Source organism: Bison bison, unplaced genomic scaffold (assembly GCF_000754665.1).
Source record: "Bison bison bison isolate TAMUID 2011002044 unplaced genomic scaffold, Bison_UMD1.0 scf7180017864324, whole genome shotgun sequence".
In the NCBI taxonomy this organism is placed as follows: Eukaryota; Metazoa; Chordata; class Mammalia; order Artiodactyla; family Bovidae; genus Bison; species Bison bison.
The window spans coordinates 9,766,594-9,778,775 of record NW_011494896.1 but is presented as its reverse complement, the minus strand read 5'-3'; the positions used below and the strand labels follow the sequence as shown (position 1 = coordinate 9,778,775).

General features: G+C 48.7%; 1 protein-coding gene across 1 annotated transcript in view; it reads right to left on the bottom strand.

The window, feature by feature from the left end:
• The window catches only part of TENM4 (teneurin transmembrane protein 4), an 858,900-nt gene that overhangs the window by 446,605 nt on the left and 400,113 nt on the right, over positions 1 to 12,182 (bottom strand). The window contains exons 4-5 of the mRNA XM_010853253.1: positions 3,903 to 4,190; positions 12 to 95 (exon numbers count right to left, since the gene is read on the bottom strand). Coding sequence (XP_010851555.1) covers positions 12 to 95; positions 3,903 to 4,190 — 372 coding nt within the window. The remainder of the gene's footprint in view (positions 1 to 11; positions 96 to 3,902; positions 4,191 to 12,182) is intronic.

Here is a 12,182-nt window from a genome sequence, read left to right as displayed (position 1 = left end):
GCCGCAGTGGGGCAGGCCGATGTCCGTGCGGTACAGCGTCCCGTGCGGGGGTGTCACCTCCCCCAGCCCCAGCTCGCGCAGGCTGAAGTTGGTGCCTAGGAGGGAAGGCAAAGGAACTGGGTTAGGGTAATGGTGGGGGTCACCCCCCAGAGGCCTGACCCCTGCTCCAGGACTCACCCTTGTCCTTTGACTCACGGCGGTGGTCGATGCGCAGGCCTTTCCTCCGCGTCCTCCCCACCAGCCCAAAGCCTCCACACCTTAATGGAAGGTCCAGCTCAAACAGCCCCTCCTTGAAGTCTCCCCTCATCCTACACTCTGTGCAGCAATGGTCACTACTTTTTTCTGAGCCCCCTCTGAGAGTCCTCAGCTCTGGGCATTTTGCAGAGCAGAGCTGTTTAAGGGCCTGGACCCTCTGCTGGAGATGGCTTCACTGGGGTGGGGGGGTGAGGACTGTACCCCATTCATTTGTAAATCCCTGGGCCTAGGGCACAACCCGGGACCCAACCCTTGGGGCTCAATACACATCTGCTCAGCTGACAGAGGGCTTCTGCTCTCCTCGTCCAGGCCGGGGAGGGCCGGCCAGCAAGGAGGGCTCCTGAATAAGGCAGAAGCCTCGCCCATGAGATGCCAATGGGCTCCCCAGGACCCAACGCTCCTTTCTGGCCAGGTCAGGAAGGCCTGAAGCCAGAAAGTGAAGAAGATGGTGACAGGCTGAGAAAAGTGGGCTTTGCACAAGGGAGGAGCCTCTGCCCTCTGCTTTGTCAGCCCAGTGGGCTGCAACAGGAGTTAGCAGGCTCTGGGGCAACCCAGGGAGCCAAGCACACAGCCAAGGCTTGGGGCTGCTGGCAGGTCTCTTGAGCTCCTGGGAAAGCCTGGAGGTGCCCAAGACAGAGGCCAGGAAGACATGGATGAGGGCAGCTCATTCAGGGATCAGTGTCTGTGGGACAAACGGGATACTAGCTTCCACAGGAAACAGCCTCCACATTCCGCAGTGTCTATCAGGCACGGCTTCTTCCTGATTTCTAACATTCTCATGAGTATTTTGGGAGATGGGGAAGGACAGGTGGATGCAGGCACTGAGGACCATACTCCAGTTAAACCTGTGGGAAATGGACTTGCAATCAGGGAGCACCACATTTCACCCAACCAAGCCGGCCCTGGGTGTTTCCTGACAGGCAGCAATGAGCAGGGTGTGGTTCCTGACTTCACAGAGCTCACAGTCAGTGGGGAGATGTAACCCAGACCATGATGAAGGGTTAAGGCCCTAAGTGTGGGAGGATGCAGGGAAAGAGTTCTAGGGGCACAGAGGGTGGGAGTTTCAGAGGAGAGGTTTGTGGATCAGAGTAAATGTGAAGAGTGGAGTAAGAAGAGACAAGGGGAGGTTGTACGTGCTTTGAAGGGCATGACACCCAGGAGCAGTCCTGATGAGGTCAAACTGGCAAAGGAAGGGAAAAGGAACTGCCTTCGAGGCAGGAGGGGAGCCAGCAGAGATGGCCTCCTCTCCCAGTCGTGGCCATCACTCTTACCAAGAGTTCCTGTGCCTTCCCCCCGCCACCGCCCAGGGTCTTGGTCAGTTCTGTGTCCAGACTGGCATAGAGTAGCTCAGCAAAAGTTAGTTAAATAATCAGACAGACACACTTTGGTAGCAAGAACTCTTGGGGGTGGATAAAGGTGGGAGGAGAGAACTTAGCTAACATCATAGGATTTTTGAGGCTAATCCGCCTGCAATGTGGGAAACCTGGTTTCGATCCCTGGGATGGGAAAATGCCCTGGAGAAGGGAAAGGCTACCTGTTCCAGTATTCTGGCCTGAAGAATTCCATGAAGTGTATAGTCCACGGGGTTGCAAAGAGTCGGACACGACTGAGTGACTTTCACAGGAAGGCAAAGGGAGGAAGAGAACTTTGTAGGCGGCAGTGCCCATGCCTGCCTATGAGCTGAGAATGCTTTCTGCTTGTTATTTATGAAGACAAGAGCGGCTCCTTCTGGTCCCGGCAGGGCTCACTGAACTCCACCAAGCGTGGCAGCACAGAGTTGGAGGAGAGCTTTGGCACCACTGGTCGCTTCCTCTCACTGAGACCCAGAGATGGCAACCAGAAGCAGGCAGCGTTTCTGAAGCATCTGCTTCATGCAAGTGTCGCGTGGTCCATCTACAGTCCTCCTCGTTATCCCCACCACTCTATAATTAGGAAGCATCGCTGTGACCGCACCATCCAGGTGAAGACACTTAGGATAATAAAAATGGCAGAGTCACAACTCAAACCAGGTCTGTCTGATGTCAGAGTCTGAGCTGTTAACCACAAATGGGAAAGAGCTGAAGACGCTTTGCCTTTAAAGCACCAGAGGCAGTCTTGCTAACAGGTCAGCTTTCCATGTGGATAGAAGCCTGGGGGAGAAGCCAGCTGGGCGGTCAGGCTCTATGGGTGTGTGTGTGTGTGTGTGACCAGCTCCTCTTGTCTCTATGATCTTGGGCAAATGAATCATTGAGGTTGTTGTAAAGGTTAACTAACAACATCAGAATGCATATAAATTACATGGCACAGCCCCCTGCTAACCTTGTCCATGGAAGGGGAGTGGGCAGGGCAGAATCAGGGAGGGCCGTGTGAACTGTCAGGGACTTGTAGAGGCCTACCCAGCATTGAAGAGGCTCTGCAGGGAGAAAAACAGGAATCACTGAGGCACCAGGGTAGGCGACTTATATCACAGCAGGGGTGGGAATAACGAGCAGCCCTGCAGGGCTGGATGTGGGTGGTGGGGTGTGGAAAGGCAGGGGATAAAACAGCCCAGAAAGACAAAGACTTGGGGAAAGCCCTCTGGTGTTGAGGAACTCACGGTAGGGAACAACGGGGAGTCAGTCTCTACTTCGCTCTAGCTGCAGGGCTGAGCACGGCTCAAAAGGCGGCAGCACTGAGTGAAGAGGGGTTGTGGTCAACCCCCTAAGAGAGATGATAGTGGCCGGAACTGGGACAGTGGCTGATGGGATAGAGAAGAGGGATGGATTTGAAAGGTATTCTGGAGTTGGATGGCTAGGCTTTCATGACTGTGGTGTGTAGGGATTGAAGGAGAGGGAGTCAGGCACCAAGATATCCCCCCAGATTACTAAATTCTTAGGTCTGGGATCACCAGCGTCTTCCTCTCAAGGTCAGTGAAAGTCGCTCAGTCCTGTCTGACTCTTTGCAACCCCATGGACTATACAGTCCATGGAATTCTCCAGGCCATAATACTGGAGTGGGTAGACTTTCCCTTCTCCAGGGGATCTTCCCAACCCAGGGATCAAAGCCAGGTCTGCCACACTGCAGGCGAATTCTTTGAGGGAAGCCCACAGAGCTACTCATAGCCTCAAGGTCAGGACAGTGCTTAATGCAGAGAAGCTGCTAAGATATGTTCGCTGAATGAATACACATAGAACAAACAACAAAACCAATAACTAGGACTTACTCAGCACTTGGTGCTATCACACTTACCTCGTAAACGCGTCCTCTCATGAATCCTCGAGACAAATCAGGGCAGTAAAGAATGCTCACGGCCTCTCACCGGAGAGGCTTGGAGGAGAGCCGGAAACTGCTCAGAACTCAACGCCAGGCAGGCGCTGACACGGAGCCAGCACCTAACCGTCTCATTAAGCCCACAAGAGGGGTGAGCAGGCAAATGAATGAACCAAGAGCGGACTATAGCCGAGGCTCTGAGCAGAGTCAGGCTGCCAAAATAGCGGAGAGCTGGAGTTGACCAGGAGCGCTAGACCCCACTGGGCTCGCGTGTCAGCTCACCTGCCGCCCCAATGTGAACCACGTGCGCCCCCGTCCCAGGGCACACCTGTGCGCATGCGCGACCCAGCCGGGCCCCATTGCCCCCTGGGCACACTTGTGCGCAGGCGCATCCTAACCCCCTACCCGGGCGCCCTCACCTGCGCGGCAGAACTCCTCGGCCTCCTGTGGTACCAGGTCCTTGACGCGGCTGCCGTAGGTGAGGCGCGCGTCCTGGTCGTAGGCCTTGAGGGTCTCGCTGGAGCTGTAGGACTTCTGCGGGGCCTTGCCCTCTTCGCTGTCGGCCGACGAGCTGGTGTAGCGGCGCTCGGCGTCGCGGCGCCGGGTCAGCGAGCGGTATGGCTTCCTCTCCTTCACGTCCATGGCCTCCGGCCCGCGCTCCTCCACATCCACGAACAGGGTCCTCGCTGCGCTCAAGGCCGAGTGGTCTGGAGCCCGAGAAACCAAAGAAAGGGCGTGAGCTGCGGACCCAGGAGGAAAAGGAGAGCCCGGGGTCCATCCCGGACTTCGCTTCACCCCGCAGCGCTGTGGATGAGGGTCCTCAGGCTCTGCAGACTGAGGGCTCCATGGCCACGCAGCCGTAAGTGGCACAGGGGGAACTTGCACCCAAAGTCGGTAATGATGAACCCCTTCTTGTCCTGCTCGGTGACCTCTCCACCTGTGAAGATGCCTGGAGCCTCTCCTTAAGTGATGGGTATCAAGAAAGCTGATATCGAAGGCCAGAGAGCACCGGTTTTTCAATCGCCCTGGATGGGATCACATGTGTATAGGGGCCCTGGGACAGGGCCTCACACAGACTAGGGGCTCCTTAAGAATATGTGAAATAATGACTACATTCAGGCACTGCAATAAGCGCTTTACATATATTATTTTATCAAATGTCATATGTCCCCAGATGTTTTTATTTTCTCCAAACTTTTCTGGAAATGAGCAAAGGTGTAAGCAACCAATCCACAGTTATCACCACTAGATAATTAATTACCTGCTTATTGTCTCTTTTCTTGCACTAATACGTAAGCACCATGAAAGCAGGGGCCGTGATACTTTTGCTCTCTCCTGATTTACTGCACCTCGGAGAAGGCAATGGCACCCCACTCCAGTACTCTTGCCTGGAAAATCCCATGGACAGAGAAGCCTGGTAGGCTGCAGTCCATGGGGTTGCTGAGAGTTGGACAGGACTGAGTGACTTCACTTTCACTTTTCACTTTCATGCATTGGAGAAGGAAATGGCAACCCACTCCAGTGTTCTTGCCTGGAGAATCCCAGGGACAGGGGAGCCTGGTGGGCTGCCGTCTATGGGGTCACACAGAGTCGGACACGACTGAAGTGACTTAGCAAGCAAGCAAGGTGAAGGCTGGTGCCTCTCATACATATTTAATAAACCAGCCAACCAATCTCCATCTGACAGATGAGAAAACTGCCATGTCAAACCTCCTTGAAGATGACTTGGGTGTGAGTATCAAAGCCAAGATCTGAAACCAGGTCTGTTTGACTCTAAAGCCCCAGTTTTCCTATTTTATTATTCCCAGGTGAGTCTCCTCCCTCCCACCACACAAAAGTGTCCTTACAGGTAGGCTGGTCCTGGCAACCATGCCAATCAGAGAACTCCCTCATCTCCAGACTTGTCCATCTCATTGGAGGCACCACAGCACCTGCTGTATACATCTGGGGTTTGCCAGGGTATCTGATTGATGGGAAGCTCCTCATCTCCTATTCTCTTTTCCGCATCTTGACTATTTTGCCCTGCTGCTGCTGCTGCTGCTAAATCACTTCAGTTGTGTCTGACTCTATGAGACCCCATAGATGGCAGCCCACCAGGCTCCCCTGTCCCTGGGATTCTCCAGGCAAGAACACTGGAGTGGGTTGCCATTTCCTTGTCCAATGCATGAAAGTGAAAAGTGAAAGTGAAGTCGCTCAGTCGTGTCCGACCCTCAGCAACCCCATGGACTGCAGCCTGCCAGGCTCCTGCATCCATGGGATTTTCCAGGCAAGAGGACTGGAGTGGGTGCCATTGCCATTTTTAAAAGCTGTTATGTCACCCTCCTTCTCTTTCCATATGTCTTCCTTTGGCGTTGGGGTCCAAACGTAGCCAGCCCCCTGCAAGAGTCAGGAGGTCAGCACAGGAGGAAAGCAGAATATCCTGCACAAAGTATGGTTAGAGCTCTTTCCTGAAACATACAACCTTCTCAGGCCTTTCATAGTTCCACTTTTCAGAGCAACATGGGCATACAAAATGTGCTGTTGTGTCATGGTCCTAACAGAGAAGCACCAGAGCAAGAGCTGTCATCAAGGAGTCTCAGTGACCAACAAGGAGGGTGGTAGGTCTGTCCAACGGGGCAGTGGTGTTCAGTGCCTGCCCATGCTGTGACACAGGAGTTTAGGGGGTTTGTGACTTTTTAAGACAGGCTGGAAATTTAGACTTGGATGTAAAATGTCTGATTTTTAAATGTTATCCATTATTATATGTAGGCCAAACTAAACACACTGATGGAAACCACTAGCCAGAACAAAACTGACCCAAGTTCTGCCTCTGATCATGAGGTATCAGTATCCCTTTGGCCTGAGGAGGCACTCTTCCTTCCCAAGTCCCCCAGGGCAGAGCTTAGCTAGGTTCCAATGCAACCTTTGTCTGTCTTATTAAAGGGCCCTGTGGACCCACTCAAATGGGGTCATATGTCCTAACCCAGAAAACTGCAACACTTTCTCTGCAAGAAAACATCTGAGGTTACCACTAGATGCCTTTGGGATTTATCACAGATCCCGAGTGTCTGCTGCAGACTTCCCTCTACATAGTTCTCCATGATCTTCAAGAGTGCAAGTATTTGTGACTTTACTGGTGCCTCAAAATAACCACGAAGTATATATGACAACTATATTCACCCCCCCATTTTATACATGAGGCCACAATAACCCAGAGCCCTACCATCTCCTACCCAGGGGCATATGGTGAGCTAGTGGCAAAGCCAGCATTACTAGGTAGACTACAGCGCCTTAGGGTTATAGTTACAGCTAATTGAAATGAATAAAGGACATTTTGGGGGGCTCAGTTTTCAACATGGCCCTGGAAATTAGTGCTGGGATGAGGGGGTTTGATCTAGGATACACAGAGATCAAATCATCTTCCTGGGGCCTCAGGGTCCTAAGCTCTGTTCTCTTGATGCTAGGCCTCCTGACACAAGCTGTCAAGCAATGATCTTCTGAGTGCCTGAGGACCAGGACCACAGGGAAGACAGGGGATGATACTTTCTACTCCAGGGTCTGCAAAATATTTCTGTCTAAAATCCATAATTTGAAAAATATCTTCTGTCGTGAGTTGATACACAGATATATGTATGTGAGTGTGTTTGTATGAAATGGAAAAAAAAGATATAAAAGTTACTACCATGAGGGGCAATATACTCTCATATTTCCTATTTCATTCTCTTTCATTTTTTGAAAATGGCTGATTATAACTCTCTAAACTGAAATCATAGCCCAGTGCTGGCTTTTCACTCAAAGCAGTGGAGGTGATGGAATTCCAGCTGAGCCATTTCAAATCCTAAAAGATGATGCTGTGAAAGTGCTGTGCTCAATATCCCAGCAAATTTGGAAAACTCAGCAGTGGCCACAGGACTGGAAAAGGTCAGTTTTCATTCCAATCCTAAAGAAAGGCAATGCCAAAGAATGCTCAAACTACCGTACAATTGCACTCATTTCACATGCTAGCAAAGTAATGCTAAAAATCCTCAATACGTGAACTGAGAATTTCCAGACGTTCAAGCTGGATTTAGAAAAGGCAGAGACACCAGATATCAAATTGCCAACATCCATAGGAAAAAGCAAGAGCATTCCAGAAAAACATGTACTTCTGTTTCATTGGCTACATGAAAGATTTTGTGTGGATCACAATGAATTGTGGACAATTCTTAGAGAGATGGGAATACCAGACCACCTTACCTGCCTCCTGAGAAACCTGCATGCAGGTCAAGAAGCGAAAGTTAGAACCAGACATGGAATAATAGACTGGTTCCAAATTGGGAAAGGAGTACATCAAGGCTGTATATTGTCACCCTGCTTATTTAACTCATATGGAGAGTACAGCATGCAAAATGCCAGGCTGGATGAAGCACAAGATGGAATCAAGATTGACAGGGGGAATATCAACAACCTTGGAACTGCAGATGACACCACCCTTATGGCAGAAAGCAATGAGGTACTAAAGAACCTTTTGATGAAGGGGAGTGAATAGGAGAGTGAAAAGCTGGCTTAAAACTCAACATTCAAAAAATGAAGATCATGGCATCTGGTCCCATCACTTCAAGGCAAATTGATGGGGAAACAATGGAAAAAGTGACAGACTTTATTTTCTTGGGCTTCAAAATCATTGCTGATGGTGACTGCAGCCATGAAATTAAAAGACACTTGTTCCTTGGAAGAAAAGCTATGACATAGAGTATTAAAAAGCAGAGACATTACTTTGCTAACAAAGGTCTGTATAGTCAAAGCTATGGTTTTTCCAGTAGTCATGTATGGATGTGAGAGCTGGATCATAAAGAAGGCTGAGTGCGAAGAATGTTTTCGAAATGTGGTGTTGGAGAAGACTCTTGAGAGTTCTTTGGACTGCAAGGAGATCAAACCAATCAATCCTAAAGGAAGTCAACCCTGAATATTCACTGGAAGAACTGATGCTGAAGCTCCAATACTTTGACCACCTGATGTGAAGAGTTGACTCACTGGAAAAGATCCTTATGCTTGGAAAGACTGAAGACAGGAGGAGAAGGGGATGACAGAGGGTGAGATGGTTGGATGGCATCACTGACTCAATGGACAACAGTTTGAGTAAGCTCCGGGAGCTGGTGAAGGACAGGGAAGCCTGGCATGCTGAAGTCCATGAGGTTGCAAAGAGTCAGACATGACTGAGTGAGTGAACAACAATGGCTTAGCCTAATTTGGATAAGGATTTATGGGGACTGCCACCTCAACTCGGTTCTCTCTGACTCCTTACCTCCAACCAATTACTTCAAGTAACAATAATGATGGTGGTGATAATAATAAGCACTCAATTAATTTTAATGTTAATTGGTCACTAATAGTTCATAATATGAATAATGGCATTATTAATATCCAATATACTGTTCTATTTAGTAGCTATTACTTAGGGAGTGTTTTAGTTCATAACTTTTACTATAATTTTATGTGATAACATTTTGATTCTCACTTCGATCCAGTGTTATAGGTACTAGAGTTCTCTGCAAAGTACAGATGAGAAATTAATGAGGTTAACTGTCCTGCCCAAGGTTATACAGCTCTTCAGTGATGGAGCCACAGTTTGGACCCAGGTAACTCAGCTCAGCACATGGATATAACCCCTGAATGGGACTGCCTTTATGGACTGTGCCAGGTCATGCCACTGCCTGTCTTTGTCCCTCTAGCTTCCCTGTGGAGCCTTCCGGATGAATTCCATTTTCTTGGTCAAAATGGAAAGCTCTTCTCCATCTGGCCCACCTTCTGTGGCCTTCACACCTCTGTGCATGCCTGCTGCATCACAGGACATCCAGCTGACTGGATGGTCTGTGTTCACGTCTGCATCTCCTCCTGACTGCAGGAGGCTGAAGGCAGGCCTGGCCTCCTGAGTGTTCATGAAACGTCTGCTGAGTGAATGAATAGGTAAAATTACTTGGCAGCTACTTTATCCCTTCTTACCAATCTTAAGCGATATAAACTGTGGGTAGTTACATTTAGGCCATGTGTGCTAGGAACAACTAGGATTGAACTAAAGGCATTACTTGGATGTATGATTTTTAAATTTCAAAGGCAACCTGGGTTTGAAGTATATGTCTACCACTTCCCAGCTGTGTGACCTTGGTCAGGTTATTTAACCTCTCTGTGCTGCAGTTTCCTCATTCAAATAGTACCAATCTCTGAGGTTGTTCTGAGGATGAAATGAGTTAATACATAAAGAAAAAGGTCCTACTGTATAGCACAGAGGACTACATTGAATAACTGTGATAAACCATAATGGAAGAGAATATATAGATATATATATATAAATATATATATATATCTGAATCACTTTGCTATACAGCAGAAATTAAATGCAACATTGTAAATCAACTATACTTCAATAAGATTAAAAAAAAGAAATACATGCTAGTCTTTATTATCATCATAAAAGTCCCACATTTTAGTTTTAGAAGGCTCCAGTTACACGTCATTTATAACTGGAGAGGGAATATGCCCTTGGAAACATATGTTAAAAAAGTCCGAGATGCAGTTTTGGCTGTTAAACTGGTGGATGACTATGTCTCTTATCACCATGTACCTGTTGACTGAAGACACTGGCTTTGAGGCAAAGGCTCAGTAATTACAAATTATTAAGAACACAGTTCTCAAATTCATGGCTTCCCTGTTCCAAAGGAGAGGCAAGGAGAACATTTTCCTGCTCTCATTTCCTTTTCACTTTTTCCATTTTAGTCTTAATATAGTAATTCAGTAAATATTTACTTCTTTTAAACAGATGGGAGATTGGTCATGGTTCACACTGAAGCTGGCATTTAATCTAGAGAAAAAGAGAAGGTTGGGATGAAAGAAGTGACGGTGGAGAAAAGCTCCTGATGGAGCAAGGGTGTGCAGTAGAGGGATGCGGAGGCCCTGGAGGGGTGGGGGCAGTGCCGGGGAAGGGTGTCAGTTCAGCCTGCGGCCCCCAGCCATGGGCTGGAGGACAGAAGCACCCGCACACGTCCATGCCTATGCAGTCAGTCCCTCCTTAGCCCGCTGCCCTCCGAGCTCCCCACCTGACCCTCCTGACCCTTCCTCTGCTGCTTCTCACTGACTGCAGAATAATCCACAGCCCAACTCACCTCTACCAGAAACACCCCTCTTGCCCACTGAAACTCTTCTACAGGTAAGCCCTGAGCACACAAAGTTACCTTTGCAGAGGAGTTCATTTCCACAACCTGTTAGAGACCACTCTTGTGCTAGAACTCATGTCCAGAGATGAGCAGGACATGAGTTCTGTGGGGGCAGCTCCCCATCACTCTGGGGTGTCAGCCATAGGTACTATCAACGAAGGGTGCTTTGAGAAACCATGAACCACAGTTGTATAGGAGAAAGAAATGGCAACCCCCTCGAGTGTTCTTTCCTGGAGAATCCCATGGACAGAGGAGCCTGGCAGGCTATAGTCCATGGGGTTGCAAGAGTCAGACACAACTTAGCAACTAAACCACCATAGTTGCATGACCTTCTCCTCACTTTTGGTCGGTCTACAGTGAAGGAGTGTGGGCTCTGGACAAAGGTCGGGAAGAATCAAGTCTGCACTGAATGCTGTGCTTGGTGCTTCCCACACAGACCCACGCGAACCCTAGTTACTTCTTATTTTGGTGGCTGTGCCTCACAGCATGTGGGATCTAGTTCCTTGACCTGGAATCAAATCCATGCCCACTGCACTGGAAGCACAGAGTGTTAACCAGTTAAGCCCCCTGATCACTTCTCAGTTTAGAGACTGGACTCAGCGAGCCAGGTGGTTGATAACATTCACACAGCCAGTAAGCCAGCGATTCTAAAATCAATATATATATATATATATATATATATATACATTTTTTTTTCTTTTCCTTGGAGCTGGATGCAGATGGATCTGAAGGTTTGAACAGTGTATGAATGTGGAGTCATGTGCTGATGACAGCAAAAGAGGCAGCGACAATAAAACGGCGGTTAATTGAATACCTACTCATGCCGGAGCTTTGTAGGTGTTGTTTCTAATCCCCTGCAACAACTCTGCAGGTTAGATGTTATCTTCTTATTTCATATTTTCTCTTATTTACTCTTAGTTTACAAATGAGATAACAAGCTCAAAGAGATTAAGTGATTTACTCTTAAATCACATGGCTTCCAAATGTCAGGGTCTAGATTTGAATCAGAAGAAAATGTTTAATCCTGAAGAAAGGTATTGCACACCTAGAGCCAGAGGTTAAGTTGTTTAGTAAATGATCGCTAAGGACCCTTCCTGCTAAGTGCTGCGGAAGATGCATGGCGGCGAGGTATGAAACTGCCTTCCTGCCTCCCCTCCTCCCCTCTCCTCCCATCCCTGCCTCCCTCAACACTGACTCCCTACCCTGCTCTGCAAGCCTTGTGTGAGGCTTCAGTGGACAAGGCAAACGAGTTTCCTACAGCTTGGAGTTTCTAGACAAATCAGGCTGGGGAGGCACACCAGAATGGCTGCGAATGTAGGTCGGGTGGACAAAGGTGCAGAGGCGAGTCAAGGACCACCGCCCAGAGAAAGCGACGTCCAAACCATGACCAAAGAAAGTCACGTAAAAGTGAGCCAGGCCAGATGGTCTTCAGGTAAGGAGAGAACGAAGTCTCGATCTGCGATTTTCCCATTTTCTCTGACCTATAGTAAAAAATACCTTTATTTCACCCACTTGAATCCACAGATTTCT